Source organism: Ischnura elegans, chromosome 5, assembly GCF_921293095.1.
Source record: "Ischnura elegans chromosome 5, ioIscEleg1.1, whole genome shotgun sequence".
In the NCBI taxonomy this organism is placed as follows: Eukaryota; Metazoa; Arthropoda; class Insecta; order Odonata; family Coenagrionidae; genus Ischnura; species Ischnura elegans.
Window position 1 is genome coordinate 131,718,489 of NC_060250.1, and position 18,439 is coordinate 131,736,927.

Genomic DNA, 18,439 nt, shown 5'->3' on the forward strand with positions numbered 1-18,439 from the left:
AACGCTAATTTCAAAGCAATTGTGTTTCGTATGAAATGCTATAATCTATTTATAATCCTATTATTTATTTTTTTAACTTATAAACTAAGTGAAATTGTTTAACAAAAGGAAAATGTTACAATATCAATTGTGCTTTCTCTTTTAGCTAAGAATCATTATGTTTGCCTCGTTATAATGTTCATTGACAAAACTTCATCTTTTTGCAAGAATTATTCATAGAAACTCATGGCTAAGATAAGTTGTTTTTTCCATGGCTTCCGTCCTAGTTTTGCTTAGGCACCTCCGTTTTGCGTCCACGTACCTGCCGTGGTGATAGTCACCTTTGAGTAAATCCCAGTGTTACTCTGTTTAGAATTACACCAAGCAGCAAATCAAATAAATTTTTAACGCAATGCATTATCCGAATTCGTAGAATAATGCTTCCTCACCGTCGTGTGAATATTTCTCGTTGGATGAGCAACTGTAACTTTCCAGGAGATTCAGAGGTTTCACCGACTACCGTGAAGAACACATTGCACGGTTACTGTTATATGTCTTGTACCTCTCATTCGAAAATATTCCTTTGCGGCTACAGTAGTCAATGCAAAATCGCTGACGTTTATATAATTTCCGATGTCGTGACAGTTTACCATTGGGGTGAAATCAAGATAACTACCCAAGTAATTGTGTGATAGAAAATAATTTATTTTTCCTGACCATTAGTTTAGTATTTACATGGTAAAAATCGTTTCATGATGAATAGGATAATAGACAATTAACCGTGAAGTGAAAATTTCTAAATATATTTCTCGTTTCTCTGTGTACTCAAATGCACAGATATTTTATTCATTGGGATTTTACTAACGTGAAGGGGTGAGTGAGGAGGAGAAAGGAGAAGGAATGCCAGGTAGGTTGTTTTGAGGTGAAGGGGTGGTAATGTGTCGACTGCCAAGGATCAGGGAATACCCAGATCGTTAGGCCAGGCAAGAGTAGAAAACCCTTATCGCGAAAAAGGTTGGGAGTGCAAGGAGACAATTAGATGCAATAGCCTGCTTTTTCTTTATCTTTCCATCGCTGCATGAGGGACAGAGAACAAAAGCCTTGTCAAAACGCCTCGCGGTGGCCCTCCCTTCATTCCTAGAAGGTCCAGCTCGGGTGGGTCATTAGGGCGGAGAGAAGTTCAATCAACTTTTGTGGGAGGGGAAGAAGGCGGTGAATGACGAATAAGGAAGCTTAGTGGGAAGGTATGGATAGTCTCAGGCCCGTATCATAAAAGTCCCCTCGAAGCCGGCCTCCACCTCATTGTCGTCAGGAGGAGGAGATGCGATATCATAAAGCCGACCTCAACCTCAAAAACGTCGAATTTTGAGGCCAGCCTCGGCTCAAACTTTGAGGTTAGATTATTGTCGGCTCAAAGCGTTTGAGGTGACTTCCACCATTGCGAGACGATGATGATTATTCATCCATGATTATTAAACTCTTCCGTTATTTTCTGCCAACATCTTGCCTTGCTTAAAACGGACTCCGCATCCGAGCGCTTACACTCAATTACGTCCTTGTACTTGACCACCAAATTGCACAGAATTTCCTGCTCCTGCCTGGCCATGCGCTCCGACTTACATGGGGAATACACGACCTTCGGGTGACCGATTGAGCTCAAATTTTCTGATTCGGTAGATCACGGCTATCAATTAAATATGCCGAAGCAAGACGACGCACTTCTCAAAACTTTTCGAGAAAAAAGCAATTAAAAATCGTAAAAAAACGGGTCTACGGTATATATCCGGTATTTCCTTACGTCTTCCTCAAGGTTGCGGTGGCCCAGTGGTAACGCTGATTGGCTGTGGATGTAAGGACGGCGAGTTCGGTCCTCTCTCACGGTACTTTTTTTATTTTACTAAATTCTTCGTTTGCAAGTTTCGGGATACTACTCGAACAAACGGAGAACGCGTTCTTTCCTCCGCCGCATCGACTGCCCTGTATTTTTGACGGTATACACGCGTCATTCACGCTTACGAATAATTTTCTCAATTAAACTCCCAATGAAAGCATAATCCGTCGAGAGGGTGGATTTCCCTCCCAATTAATAATTTAAATGTCATTATTCTGACCCTACCCCTACAGAAGACAATTTACACTCGCAATACCCTAATATACCTAGAGGGGACAAATAAAGACAAAATCGCCCTTGGAAAGGCTATTATATAGCCTTTGCTTCATTGCCTACCCCTTTCAGCACTTATTATTATTTAACACGTTGGGCGCCTACCTGAATTTTTAATTAAGTTCATCAGGGCCAAATATTTTTTTTTTCTTTTTTCACTTGGAAAATCACGATAATGTTTTAAAAAATCATTATGGATAAGTAATTTGCCTTATTTTGCTAATTTCACGAAAATTTCAAAAGGCGGTCCCTAGGGACCGCCGCGGCCACCACGGTCTATATGGGACTTCTGTTGCCATAGCGGTCCCTTAGCGGTCCACGTCACATAATTATTTTTTCTATGTCTGGCTGGTTATTTGATATTATCAAGGTTGAATGCCTACTTTTCAACCTTTCCTTGCGTTCTGTGTTACTCTTCTTCTTTTTTTTCAGATTTAAAATGTTATCTAGGTTACAAAGCGACACTTGATGCTTTCAATGAGCGCTCCCCCTTCCACATATTATTTTTCGTCCACGAGTCACCTCGGACTGAGTGCAGTCTTACTTAGTAATACAAATATAAGCTTTGGAGTTCATCTGGCTCTAAGGCAGTAAATTCGAGCTCATGTTTACATTTCATGCAACATTTTAACGATATTTTGCTGCTCATTCATGACGACACCCGTCAGAAACCTTTCCTTGTCTAGAATTTCCATTTACCGATCCATCGAGGGACGAAAAGTTATTATACTACATTGTTACCATTCTCACTCAGCGGTTTGTGTGATGCCCCAAGCTAGTAACAGGCACAGTCTGCCAGCATTCTCCGAAGTGCCAAGTTGTCCAAGATATATCCGATTGTGCGTCTTGAGTGACCGCTGAAATGAGTGAATGAGCGAGGAGAATTTTGGAACTAGCCAGAAAATCTTACCAAAATTTAAAAGGTATGTAACGTTACTTGTTGAATTTTTGTGGGCCGCGTCAAAAACTTGTCAGGCATTGCTTATTTTGCCCTAATGTTCATGGAAGTATAGCTGACTCGTGCATTGGTTGTAGAGTCTGATGTAGAAGATGATCTGGTCACTAGTGATGATTCTCTGCAAGACCCAGACTTCAATATCAGCAGCGATGAGGAAGGAGGAACTTCAGAATTTGAGAGCTCAGAAGCAGAGACTACGGAGATACATCCTGCAAGAGTCTTCGATGAGAGTATTATGCCTGCGACAATCTACCCACGTGAATCAAGTGAGTCATCCTCTGTACATCCGAACTGCAGTAATGGCTGGAGTGATCCTACAGGTAAATATGCCCTTTCCTTGGGGAAGTAAAACCCGGAAGAACAAATAGGCCATCTGTATACTAACTTCAAAATTCATTCTTTCAGACCACCACCAAAACTTCGAGTTTGAGGGACCGCATGGCATTCCTCCGGAAATAGCAGCAGCATTAGTTGGTGGAACTCCTTTAGATTTTTTTCACTGTTTTTAGATGCAGATATTATAAAAGAAATGGTGAACAAACTAATCTCTATGCAACACAAACTCTAATGTCTACCGAAGACGTCGGAGAGCATTCCAGATTACACTCGTGGGAACCTACTACGTTAGGGGAAATGAAGAGATTTATTGGCATACTCGGATACATATATGGGTATAGTAGATCTGCCTACACTTCGCCACTATTGGTGTAAAAGAAGACTCTTCGGAATAAGCATCCTTCCTAATGTGATGTCACGAAATAGGTTTGAAATCCTACTGAAAATGTGGCATTTTAGTAATAATGAAGAGTGCCCAGATGGCGATAGAGGCTTCAAAATTGTTCCCTTAATGAATTCCCTCATCGGGAAGTGGAAAAAGTGCTTTACCCCAGGGGAAACTTTTTGCGTGGATGAGACATTCGTGCCTTTCAGGGGACGCCTAAAAATTAAGCAGTATATTCCACAAAAAACCCACAAGTATGGAATAAAAATTTTCAAATTGTGTGCAGATAAAGGATACACGTGGAACATGAAAATGTATTGCGGTAGAGAAAAGGATGCAAGTGTTTCCGTGCCAACGAATGTAGTAATGCGGTTATCGAAAGATTTACTAAATGCAGGAGGAACCGTGGTAACTGATAATTATTATACAAGTATAGAATAAGCAAATGCTCTTCTAGACAACAAGACCCATCTAATTGGGACACTACGAAGTAATAGACGGGGAAACCCTAAGAATGTAATAGAAAAAAATATGAAAGTTGGGGAAATAGTTGCGCAAGAGAATAACCGAGGAATATGCATTATGAAATGGCGAGACCGGCGAGATGTTTTGCTTCTATCAACTACACACAAGGACGAAATGGTAGTTACCAAAAGACATTCAGGGTCTGTAAAAAAAACCCGTAGCTATTTTGGACTACAATAAAGGAAAAAGTTCCATTGATTTGTCAGACCAGCTTTCAAGCTATGGATCAGCATTGAGGAAAACATTGAAATGGTACCGAAAATTGGCAATAGAATTAATTTTGGGGACTAGCGTAGTTAATGCACATTTTATATATAAAATAATTAACGATTGCGCAATGCCCATTACAGTTTTTAGAGAGTTATTAATTGATCAGCTTCTGTTTGGCGAGGAGGAAGCGGCTGAAGGGGATGAAAGAGGGGCATCATTCAAGAAGAGAAGAAAAAGCTATCCTCATTCACTAAAAAAAATGAGTGGTCCCAGCCACAAAGTGAGAAAGTATTGCAAAGGATGTTATGAAAAGAAAAAAAAGGGCTCATAAATAAAAACAGGGTGCCGAAGGTAACCACCTTTTGTGAAGACTGCGAAGGTAACCCCTACTTTTGTATCGATTGTTTTGCATTGTATCATAAAAAATAACTTAAATAAATAGTAATGACCATGTAATGAACATCAAAAAATGTTAAGTATCTGAAACTAAAGGAATATTATGTACTTCAAATGTAATCGAGTGTTTAATAAACTCAAATGTGGTAACCAAATACAATTTTTATGTAATATTTACCAATAAAATACCATTTCATAATTTAAGAAAAAAATGCTATAAAAATACCATTTTCGTAAAACCTCTGCCAGCAGTATTACTCCTTGAGGCCATAGCGGTCCGATCGTAATGCGTTTTGCACTGTAGCAGCGGTCCTCCGGCCTTTCCTAATGCTTCTCAAGAAAATATTTTGGGCGGTCCACTGGGACCGCCGTGGCCACAGTGGACATTTTCGTAGCGGTCCTTACGGACCGCTGCGGCGCTTAACGTGTTAAAAAATGAATTAAAAATATGTTCATTGAGCTAACGAAGATAAGAAAACAATCTTTAAAAATGCAAACAATAAAATCCTTGAAAAATAAAATAAAAATAAGTAATGTGAGTGAGGTTCGAACTCGCCATCCTTTTACATCTACAGTCAACCATCGTTACCACTGGGCCACCGCTGCCTTGTATAGAGGGACGGATATACCGGATATATACCTAGACCCGTTTCTTACGATTTTTAATTGCTTTTTTCTCGAAGAGTTATGAGAAGTGCGTCGCCTTGCTTCGGCATATTTAGTTGATAGCCGTGATCTACCGAATCAGAAAATTTGAGCTCAATCAGCCACCCGAAGGTCGTGTATTCCACTTGTTAGCCATTTCTGTTTCTATTGTTGATATTGGCGGGTATATCCCCGGCCGCATTCGGTACATCGCTACTGCGCATGTCTGCGCAAATACGATTCGAAAAAATTAACAGGGAACATTGCTGGAAGACGGTCAACTCTGAAACCAGAAACCAGCCCCCTCCAACTCCCGGCCGCTAGGTGGCCCAAAAGCTTCCGTGCGAGGGAATCGCCGATAGATGGTGCTAGTGGGTGTTTGCGCGTCCAGCATTACGAAATTGCATTGAACCAAATACAATACTTGATCGCTGGAACAACGAATTTAAAATGCCTTTAACTGAATTGAACACTAAGAAGCAATAGCCTTTTAATTTCATTGACAGCCAGTTAGAAAGTCCATGTACAAAAAACATTGCCTTTAGAAGAAATTGAAAATGAGATGTTGTCGTCTGCTAGCAGTCGTATTTTATTAGCTCTACTTCGTAAAAAAGAAGTTATTTGCGTCCTGATCATCATATATTTATCGCTAACGGCATACTGCCTGACATATAATTATCAAGGTATCGGTCCCCGAAAAAAAATTGGCGATACAGACAATCGAGTCGGCGTTTCCTCCTCCAAGGAACTCCAGCGCAATTATGCTGAATGGGGAAATAAGTTTTGGCTGCAGAAATCTCCTTTAAACTCTCATTAGGTCACCTTAAACAGGCAATCCTAAACTGGTAGCTACGATGATACGGTTATCTCCGATTCAGAAATAGGGAAGTGCACTAATTTTTTTTTATTGCTGAATTTGAAAGTTTAGCCTAAAAAAGAAACATTAGTATAGTCACTTTTATTTCCTGCATCTGGGGTATGCACTTAAAAACGTTTTGAAAGTCGGAAAATTTCATGTTGCGCTGAAACACAGTGCCTCCATCTTGATTGAGATGTGACGTCACAAGGCAGTAGTCACCAGTGGAGTATCGCTGTATTCCGTCGCCTTCTTTAGCGCGGCGATAGTTTCCGGGAATCGGTGGAGTTTGCTTCCTAAAAATGTCGTCTAGTACCGAAAACATGAATTCAAAATAGAATTACAAATGATTTTTTGTTCCAAATTTCATCTCGACGTCGAAACAAAAGCCTGGAGAAGATATTCATTCCCGTGCCTTAAGCACAAGCTATACGGAATAAATGGTTCAAGGCTGCTCCTGACTCTTACCTATCGATGATATTCTGTTTTGAAGTTCATTTGAAGGTATTGTAAGATCAAATTGATATTTATATTATAATAATTTACTTAGTAGGTGCCTTAGTCACATCAGAAAGTGTTTTAAGTCAAAATATAGCATCTTCCGCGTAGACCTACGTAATTTATAAACTGAAAGTAGTTTGGTTTAAGAATGACGGCGCGACTGTTATGTTACACGACCGGGCAAAATGCGTACTTTGCCCATGATATGTGCATATATGATAACAAACGATTTTTGTTAAAGTTAATCTTTATTTGTTGAAATTAGTACATTTATAGGTGATACAGATATAAAGGTACACAGCAGGTCGCGCGGCGTAATTTGTACTCCACTGGTGACGGGTTCATCTTGCTGATCTAAAAAATTAGCTACAATACCTCGAACTTTGAAAACTCGCAATATAGGCAGTCTAAGTACATTGTAGGAATACACGAGACCATTCTAGCCCAGAATGTACGTACAATGTTGAAATCCTTGGTTTTCAAAGATTGACGTATTTTATACGCCAGCGCGCCCGGTCCAGGGTTATCAACTTTTATTTCATCCTATTTGTTAATTGAAATTATATTTCGGAATGGTTCTTTTAGCACTGCTACCTAGGTAAACTGGTTGGTACTGAGTAAGTAAACTCCCTTTGGAGTAATGTGAATTACAAGTGTTCGAGATATATGGCATTTTATATTCACTTTGTGTTCTTATTAATTATGTCTGTACGCATATTATTGCTTGCCGCGAGCCTTTAATGGTATGTGCTCTTGAAAGAGTGGTTTTCATTTTTAATGTGGAAGTTGGTCAGTATAAGCAAAGAAAAAATTAACATTTTAGCGCACACCAACCCTTGTAGTCATCGTAGCTCTGCGTTTGTAATGACACTGTTAAAATACCTAAACGCCATTATGATGATAAAAAAATTGTCTTATGTCAATGATTGCTGCAATTATAGTTAATGATAAACTTGACGCCGTATGATCACAATGAAGACAACAAAAAATAATGCCATGACATAATCTTGAACCATGATCCCATTTGGTTAAGGGTGGGAAATCGTTCACGCTACCACTACCCCAACCGACCCAATATTAATCGCAGGATATTTTAAATGTATATATATGACTTGTAAAAAGTAACGCATGGAAATTAATTAATTACAGCCTAACTAAGGCCCTAATTGGAAAAGATGTAGCAAGGTACGAGGTCTCCCCTTGTTAGCCTTAACGTCTCGCCTTTCTATGGAGCGTTGAACCTGTCCTCCTTTTTCAAAAATTCAGTGACCATAAATACATCAAAGTTTGGTATACCATTTATAAATCGTTGGAATTTTCCTTCTCCCAACCAAGATTATCTTTCTTGAACCCATCCTGGACAACGAACCATTGCAACAACCAGCCAGCACGGAAATAAGGCTAACATCCCATAATTCTAGTTGTGAAGGGCGAACGTCCCGGCCGGCGTGAATACATACGCAACGAATTAGTCTTGCAGCAAGCGTCTTAAATAGGTTTATTAGTTTGACTCAGTTCTTACAAAAAAAGTTTTGGCATGATAAACGGCATTGTGCCAAAATATACCCTGCGAAAAATAAATACCATTACCTATTTATTAAAGATTCAATGTGCCATTCGTACTACTCTTTCCAAACTTGAAGTTGACACGTAAATGAATATTAATATATTACGTGATGATGAAGTCATTTACTCAAAAGAGAAGCAGCCACATATATATTCTGAAGATATTTTATGACAGCAAAAAACGGATACCCTCAAATTCTGTAATTTTTCTATGCAATAATAGTGGTAGAACTAAACGGCGTAGAAGCTGCCTTCTGCTACTGATGCCTTGTTACGTCACGGCCAATATTCAACATGGACACCCGTTTTAGCGGCCTTTGAATTTTTACATATTTCGGACGGTCATCTCGAATCAAGTATTCACTAATTGGATTTAAACTGTGGTTTTACGACATTATGTTATTCTGAACTCTAATTTAAAGAATGTGTTTGGTGCATTTGAAACACTAGTGCACTTCCCTATTACAAGATCCGCAATGAGAAAAACTGGCCCAAAATTAATTACTGAAAGCTTCACATAACGACTCATATTAAGATTAGATTAAGACTTAATGGTTATTCTGAAATGGAAAATGTACTTTGAGAACCCTAATTAAGACTTTAGGCACAACAAAAACACCTTGCTAAATTCTTAACCCAAGAAAGTCACAGAAATACACATCACAAGATCAACCGAAACAGCAACCAATGTAAAGGAAAAGGGGACGTCTGGGAACGGTAGTTGAAGGAAGTGATTGTTGTTAAATTTAAAATGCATTTATTCATGAAAGCACAAGCACTATCATTAACAATGTACAGGCGAGCTTCAATGATAAGGGCAAAGGTTGGAAGTGTGAAAAATGTAAATAAATCTCGAAGTTCATGAAGATTTGAGGGTTTTCCACGGTTGTGGCAGTATCACTTCCACCAAAAGATCTGGAGATGAATGACCGCCTAGAAATAGAAATTTTTCAAAATTAGGCAAAATTTAAAAAAATATATTTAAAAAATGAGTTGCAATCCTAGGTCGTATCAGTTATAAATGTGGAATGACAGTACTTTTACCACGAAAAATCTCCACAGTTAGCTAATAATGGCGTTACACGAGGTTATGTCACACCAAAAATGTGAGGCTTTGAGGCACGAGAAAAATATCATAATGAAAGGGTGGGGCCAAATTTTCGATTGCAAATATCAAGAGCTAAATTCATCCTTTCAATTCTTAATATTACCACCATTTACTCTATTCTCATGACTTCCTTTTTTATTACAGATAGTAACCCCTGCCCCTTTTCAGCAAAAAATATCCTGACCACATTACTGTTGTTGCACTTTGTTTACAACTACAACAATTTCTAAACTGCAATGGCAGCAAATCCACAAAGTAAAAAAAATATGAAATTAATTAAATTTCAACATCCGTAGCCGGATCACCGTTAGTCCGTGTATATTATTGTACGCTAAACAACATCAATACTTGCATAAAATGAGCATAGATGCAAGCATAACTATCGCTAGGGCGCCATAAATCTTATCCCACCAGATAACAGAAGCTACCATTATAATTTCACTGTCATTAAGTCCTAAAACTAGAGTAGGGTGCACATTAACACTTTCACCATGATCATAAAAACATAAATTCTCTGCACAACTGTATCTAATAGGAATGAAACAATACAAGTCTTCAATTCGTGGTGGAGCGATATTTTTCCTCCTCTTTCTGTTCTGACACAAAATTCTTCACTAAATATCTAAAGCCATCAATTAATTGCAAAGCGAGCTACGAAACCACCGAGGTTATGCAATTGTAATTAAGTACAATAACACAATTAGTAAAAACTGATGGAACTATGCCTCCACGGCAACATGGCATGATATTATTTCGGTATTATGTGAAAAACATGAACCATTGATTTCCCGCGAAGATAAAAATAAAAATTTCCGTAAATAAATATCGGATGCTTTGCCATATCCTCCTAAAAACAAGAGAAAGGGCATGCATGGAAGAGTAAACAAAGCCGCCATTGCAGATACTGCAGTATTTCCGCTATCTATTTGCACCGCTAATTTATTCTTAGCGAATAACACATATTTTCAAATAAAAAACGAGGTCACTGAGATCTAAAACCACGAAAAAATTACCAAATTAACGATAACAGAGCCATAAAACTAACATCGGTAACCCACCGCATTTTGAGTACTTACCACTGCTTTGAAAAAACTTTTATTTTCAGCTCAGCATTCCTTCCTGGTTTTCCTGTATCTTGTAGAATTATTAGACACATATCAAAAGCGCGATGCACGAACCATCTTCAAATTTAATAGCTTTTTAGCAATATAAAACATCTTCCAAGTGATGAGCTTCACTGGTTCACCATTGAAATGAATGTAACAGCAACGCGATACTGGGCGCGCGACAGGCTCGCAGCGCCACTCTGTAACGAACTAAAAAAATTGAATAACGTGGGAGGATTTTGGGGCCAGCCAACCAGCGGCGTAACAGCCGAGTTGGAGGGGGCTGCCAGAAACATCGTCCTCAACAATGCGTCATTTCCGCTGGCTCAAACCCCTCCTCCTATGAGCCGAGCTGGAGGAGACTTTTATGATATGACGCGGTCGAGGGATCTCCTCGTCGAGCTAGGCCGGCTTCAAACGAGGCCATCCTCAACTTCAACTTCGAGGGGACTTTTATGATACGGGCCTCAATGTTTGGGTCAGTGAAACGCTACGGAAAGAAAAGGCGAGGGAAGTCCTCCAAGCTTGAAGGTATTTTTGTCACCACAGAACATTCTTCCTTCACTCCCTCACGTAGAGCTGGACGAAAGAAAATAGGCGCCTATTCCTTCTTCCCTACCACCTATAACCCATACTTCTAAGAAGTTATTTTCTTGGATTTCCCACGAATCCAGGAATAAAACCTCATCTGGCACACTCCCACGCATCACATTTAGTCGTCCATCTCTAAGGAAACGTCCTCAGTAAAGGAATGGGGCTCCGCGGTCGGAAAAAATACCGGCTCTTCTAGCTGCACCTCCGAAGCGGCGTTGGGTTGTTGGACACGTCGCTATTTATCCCATATTCGTTATATTTCAAAACCTATAAGACTTAATTTTTTTAAATTGCAGGTTATGAGCTCCCAGAATATTCGTAACATTTGCCTTGATCGCCAGAATCCTGTAAAAATCACGAAAGTAACACTCGTCTCTTCTCACTTCACCTACAGCTGTTTCATTATTAACGTTTAATAACTTATCCTCCTGTATGCACTGCCAAGATAAAACATATGGGTGGACGCAGTGAAGAAAAATTATGTCATGTGGGCATAAACGAATTTTATTCGGTACTCATTTGTAGTATTTAGATACATAAAAATATAAACAATATAAACATTAAAAATCGGAGTTAGTCCAGCACTGTATATCAGAAAAAATATTTCAATCAACCATTACACACGAAATTAAAACTTTCATTCGAAAATAACATACAAAGGGAGCAGAAATAGAAAGCATTACGGAAAAAAATGGAAAATATGTAGCGTTCAAGATTTTTTGTTATAACTTCCCTTAGAATGGGTTAAATCTAGCAAAACACGGTTAGAAATAAAGATAATAGATGTATTTACTATTATCAATCGGAAAACTTGTAAATTCAGGCTAACTTTGAAAGATAATAACAAAAAATGACGCGGCGCCGCTGCGGCGCCGTAAATCCAACAACATAGCTAAATTTGTAAATCCATATGAGGGTTAATATACATAAATCTGTGGGGATTTTTTTTCTCACAGAAATTCATATGAATATCAACATCGTTCGCGCGGCAGGATTAAAATATTGCTCATAACTGCCGATCGCGATTTGGCGCAGCTTCGAGGCTTTAACCCGGCTGTGGCTTCATGGATGTCCTCTCTCGCCAACGTTGCCATCGTGGATGGACCGCAAGGGATTAAAATGTTTCCACGACTGTATTCTTATCTAAGTCAAAAGTAGGGATGATCGGATCGGATACTTCGGATCCAAATATCCGCGGATATTGCCCTTCATCGGATACTTCGGATCCAAATTCGCTGAAGACATCGGATCTGGATCCGAATTTTTAAATTTATTATTCACTTCCCATCCGAGGGAGTGGAAATATTTTCGATTCTACCTTCGCATGCGCCGTTGCACTGCGATGCTTGGCCGACTCATTGGTTTTTTAAGTAAGGTAAACATTTTCATTGACATAAAGGGACATTGACATCATATGCGTGGACAGTGAGGTGAAAATATCACGAGGAAGTGGAAAATCCACCTCAACCAAACTGAAGCACATGCGGGTGAAACACAAGTCAGTATGCGATGAGAAAGTGATAAAATTCTGGGGAAACTTATGTGAGGAATATCAAAAACCAGTCAATGGTTTATCCGAAGATTGAAACCTATTTTCATTTCCAAACGCAAGCGTAATAGTTTACATCCTGAGCGTGTAAAGATTTTATCGTTTTTAAAAAAATAATTTGAAAGTGTAAGTCCCCATGTCAACATTCATGCCTCGTCACCTCCCTCCCTTCTTGCCCTATCTACCTTTTTCCTTTCCTCACACTAGAGGAATGTGCAACGAAGTCCGATTGCCGAATTGCAGCAACGGCTTCCCCTCTCTCGCACAGACGCCCCCTCCCCACCCTTTCTGCCATCAACCTTTCCCGGAGGAATGCGAATGCAACGCCGTTTGCCGAATTACGACAAACGGCTGACTGGGGATAAAAGCAAGGTGAAGGAGGAGCGGAGGGGAACTCGGGTGGGCGGTCACGATGGAGGTGCAATGTAACGAGGAATAAACGGTACTTTTCCAACATCTCTGGACTTTCCTTTCCCAAATCCCTGCCAAATTTGCCCGATCGAGCCCGAGAGGACTAACAAAAGCTTATAAAAACGATTTTTAATCAGTAAAAATTTTTAGATGTGAATGTAAATATAAATAGCATTACTTTGATTATATTTACCGAGAAAAAACTTGAATAATTACTTCGTTTATAGCGGACAATTGAAAATCCATTAGGATCCGAAAATATCCGAAGATCCGGCTCCGAAAATCAAGGATCCGATCCGGATCCGGGTCCGAAAAAGATCCCGGATCCGTCCATCCCTAGTCCGAAGATAACAGGCTTTCAATGGGTAAAAATCTTTCAAAATTATTTTGAAATCCAAGATGCATGCAACCCCGAAGTTGGCATTAAAAGAACACTCGCTTTCACGGAATGCATTAAACATTGAGGGTCGAAGATTGCCCCGGCCAATCCGCCCCTACCCCCAAAAATTAAGCCACCAAAATCATCTTCTAGCTATCCATGATATTTAAACATAGAACTGGAGGGATAGGGATAGCTTTTTTGCAAGGCAATGGTGCAATAACGACATTAAACACATGTGTATTGATTGGGTATTTTCACAGGGTTTCCGAGGCAATCATCTACGGGACTATGATGCTCGGGCAAGCACTTGCCTTTGCTCCGAACTTCAACCAAGCCAAAGTGTCTGCCAGCAAAATATTTGCCCTCCTGGATAGGAAACCTCAAATTACAACTCTTAATGTTAAACCAGATCCAAAATGGGTAAGTTAAAGAAAATCGACCAAAAATCTCTTTTGTATTCAACCACTACCATTATTTATATTGCTTTCTCTATGTTGGTGAGAACATTTTACAACATCATCAGCAATTAAACCCTTCTGAAAGTAATGCCACCTGAAGAGTGATGACTGTTTCTCGAATTACAATTTTCTTTGAGTGTAATAACCTGCCTTCATGTTAATTTTTATACAGTGGAACTTGGTTATCACGGCATCGGCTGTAACGTCAACTCGGGTTCAACGTCACATTTTATACAGACCAGCCAAAATTGATGTTGTACGAAAACCCGTTCATATCGTCGACAAATATTGCGACGCTCGGGTATAGCGTCAAATATTTTGCGATTCTTAGGTTGCAAAAGTGCTCTTCACTGCTTCAACACTCAGCGCGCTTCAAGACGTTTTTTGCACAACGGAGAGACTTTATATTTCTGAAAGGACCGTTAAAAAGAAGATCGCAGATTTTTTCGACAGTAAAGTAAGGTTTTTATTAGGCTATAAAATATTTAATTGTGAATATCATTTTTTACTAACGTTTTTTTATTATACATATTCCAATGTAAGAGTAGATTTCAATACACAGTGTTGTATACAGGTAGCAGAACATTTGCGTCTTAACTTTGCCCTTTCACTCAGATTAAAGGCTGCTTTTTTTGTAACGTCACTCGGATATAACGTTAAAAATCTTCTGGTCCCTTTGATGACGTTATAACCAAGTTCCACTGTATATATTAAACTTCCGGGAGTTTCCGCGTATTTTTGTATCGGTTTTACCCTCTGACTTTCCCCATTGATTAATATCAAGATTTTAGCCAAGGAAAAAATACGCCTGGTCAGGGTGGCTGCTGAAACCCGAAAACAAGGAATTAATCTATACCGTTATAATACCGATAATCTATAACCACCAGTACCATGAGCCTCGGTACAATTGCCATTGGAATTCAGGGACCTGGATAGCTTAGTGGTCAGTAGCGCAGTGTCCCTCGGCCCACGTTTGGAAGAAACTGATTTACATCATTTCGTAAGACTATTTAATGCGGCTGTGTTCAAAACCGCGAAATCTTCAATGAGCGACGCGACGGCTGAATTTTTCATGCGCGAGACAATACCACGCAAATTTAGTCAGCCTTGCATGATAGAGGGAGTATACTTATAAGGAATCGTGCTTTGAAATTTGCGATAGACCTTCACCCTCACCATGAAATAGCCGAAAAACATGTTATGGAAAGACTAAGATTTCCATTCTACTTCAGAGGTGGAAATAAAGCACTTCTAGCCGAGTTATACAGTTGTGCCTAGAGAATGCGGCAGGTAGAGCTAAATCTTTCCGAACCGTAATGATAGAATTACAATGACTTTAAAATAAAAAGTCACCGTATGATAGCATTAGATGCTGAAACCCGGGTCGTGCTATTTAAAATAAAGTGTGGAATAAAACAAGTAATTTTATTTTACGTTATCCAAAACGTGTGGCATTTCGCGTATTAATTACTAGCATTTGTTTTATTCCACACTTTATTTTAAATAGCACGACCCGTTTTTCAGCATCTAATGCTATCATCAGGTTATACCAGGTAAATGTTTCGTGTCAACAATTCATTATCCTCATTATAGCCAACTTCAAATTGGTTATTTACACTTCTCTCTTTCAGAAAGTAGAGGGCAGCATTGATTTTTCTGAGGTGGATTTTGAGTACCCTACACGATCAGGAGTGAGAATTCTCAAAGGTTTGGACCTCAAAGTGCTTGCTGGGAAAACGGTGGCACTAGTGGGATCCAGCGGGTGCGGGAAGTCCACCTGCATCCAGCTCCTGCAGAGATTTTACGAACCAATGAGTGGCAGCGTGGTTCGTATCTCCTGAGTGACAATGTCTCAATACATCCATCAATGAGCACTCTAACTATGTTCTTCTAACTTTTCCATGCCTTTTAATCCGCTCATACCACAGAAAGGGAGCACTCCTTCATAAACACTTTGTGGTATTTGAAAATTATTTTTTTACATATAAAAACATACAGGGTATTTACTTCAACTAATGAGAATAGATCTGCATATTACTCCGCAAGCCACCTACAGAGGTGTTTCGCAGGGAGTAAACCAACACCAATATGCACCAAAGGATTTAAATTTACGACGTATTGCTGTTTTTGGTGGCTTAAAAATGTGAACAGAGGTGTTAAATTTGTTGTTGCTCGAAATCTGTAGGCCAACACCTAATTATAAGAAGGTGATGCTAATACTGGAGATGGAAGAAGTGAATGTATCGCTACTGTGAGGTGTCGGATTTCATTGCTCTAAGCACATTCTTTTTTTTCCCGTCTCTCTCCGGTCCTGGAATACTGCAGCCAAATCTAGTCTACGGTCCCACCTTCTTCATTAAAGTTCCTGGAACGCCCATTGAATTTTTTCCTTTCTATTGTCCGCTACCGCCACTTGCCTTTTCGTAACTTCCCCCTTAAATAAGATTAGATCCTTTCTTGGCATTGCTACTTTAGCTGAACGCCATGTCCTCAATGACTGGAGACTCTTCTTAAATACAGTAGATTCCGGTTAATTGGGACATATTAGGACTTGTGCACTTTGCCTCAATGAAGCGGCTCACAGTGGTCCGAAATCGGAAAAAGCCGGACAAAATTCCAAAATAGCGTTTTTTGAGGTAGAGACTTGAAATTTGACGTATATGCTCACAAATGATTGGTGATCATGAAACAATAAGTCGTTTTTCATAGATCTCATCCGTTGCTAAGATACAGAGTACCAAACACGACCAAATTTCCAAAAACACGCCCGATCTCATTTTTCTTCGAAAAACTTAGAAGTTAAGCTGCTCGTAGAGTTTTTGAAGGATTTTAATGCAGTAAAAAACATTATATTCCAGTAATATGATACTTTATCTACATTTTACATTATTTTTAAATATTTTGGTTCATATCGAGGTGGTATAATGTCGCAAAATGGCGGCTCCGTTTTTATGGCAAAACCTGACATAAAGTAGACATTATCTTTAGTTTGAGAAATAATAGTTCTCCAATTTTTACTGAGAGTATTTAGTAGAGATAGCTTAAGAGTATAAAGCAAACATCTTGGAAAAAAGTTTGCAGCTGCGGAAATGAGCGCAACTTTTTTATCGCACTTCACGTCCCGGCTCCGCGACGCGGGGGCTTAGAGACTCTGAGACACTGTTGGATATTTCACTTCCTCTGGAACTTAATTATTTAAAGTCGTCGTTTTATGCACAGTAAATAGTCTCTATTGACCCTAAATACTTAATTGAAGATACTGCTAAGATATTTGATCGATATACTATGTTACTGAACGCGTAAATCTGGTAAACATGCTTTGTTTTTATGCCCAAATATTGTCTCCGTTACACAGGCCTTCCAGTTTTTTGTCATTCCATTGCCCCCACACTTTGAGCCATACGTTTCTTTCAATTAACGCTAAATATCAATCGGAGCAACATTCTTCACATCGCCGCGGCTGCCCCAATTGGACGAACTATCCTGTATATGGGCATAAATAAACGTTGAAATGATAGAAAGAAGACCAAAGAATGTTTCTAATGCAACATAAGTTTATTAAACTATTAATTTTATTAATAGATCAGCGAGTTTAGTTAATTTCTTTTAATTTGTAATAATTATAACAATTTAGTTAAAAATATTTTTCACAGCCTCGGGCGACGCTGAATGAATGTCTTTCACCAAGTCCTATTAAAGAAAAGTCCTATCCACTAGCGGATAGTACAACAAGAGATTTCAAAATAGGGCAAGAATAGGAACATTTGTGAAAATAGGAGTAAATCAAAGGAGGAAAATATTAAAAAATGGTATTCTGAAAACAAAATATTTTAATTTCTTCGCGAGTATAGAGTCTATGTCGCCGACTCATGGCCAAATAAAGCGGCATGCTGTCCCAATTAAGCCGAGAATACTCTGGGATATTCCTCTATTAAGTTCTGTACTTCAAGATGTGCCCCAATTAAACGGCTACCCAAAGTAACCGGTGGACCCATTAAACGGAATCTACTGTATTATTAACGGCAAATATAGATCATCTGACCTTCTTTCTCTTTTCCCGTTTCGCATTCCTTCGCGCACGACGAGGTTGCGTGGCTCATTTAATTGTTTCACCCCCGCCTTTCTGTCTCTAAACGCTCTTTTTTATTCAGACTTCCTTCTTCCATTAACTCCTATTCCAAATGTATTCCCCATTTCTATCCTTTCTTTTCATCCCACATTCATTTTCCACCCTATATCTCTATCGTAATTTTCCCCCTACTCCTCCCACCACCCGATGAAGTCCACTATTATTTGTTATGTATTTTGTT

General features: G+C 39.2%; 1 protein-coding gene across 1 annotated transcript in view; it reads left to right on the forward strand.

The window, feature by feature from the left end:
- Window positions 1-18,439, forward strand: part of LOC124159568 (multidrug resistance protein homolog 49-like) — a 134,117-nt gene that overhangs the window by 102,692 nt on the left and 12,986 nt on the right. Inside the window, exons 21-22 of the mRNA XM_046535467.1 lie at window positions 13,932-14,091; window positions 15,761-15,955. Coding sequence (XP_046391423.1) covers window positions 13,932-14,091; window positions 15,761-15,955 — 355 coding nt within the window. The remainder of the gene's footprint in view (window positions 1-13,931; window positions 14,092-15,760; window positions 15,956-18,439) is intronic.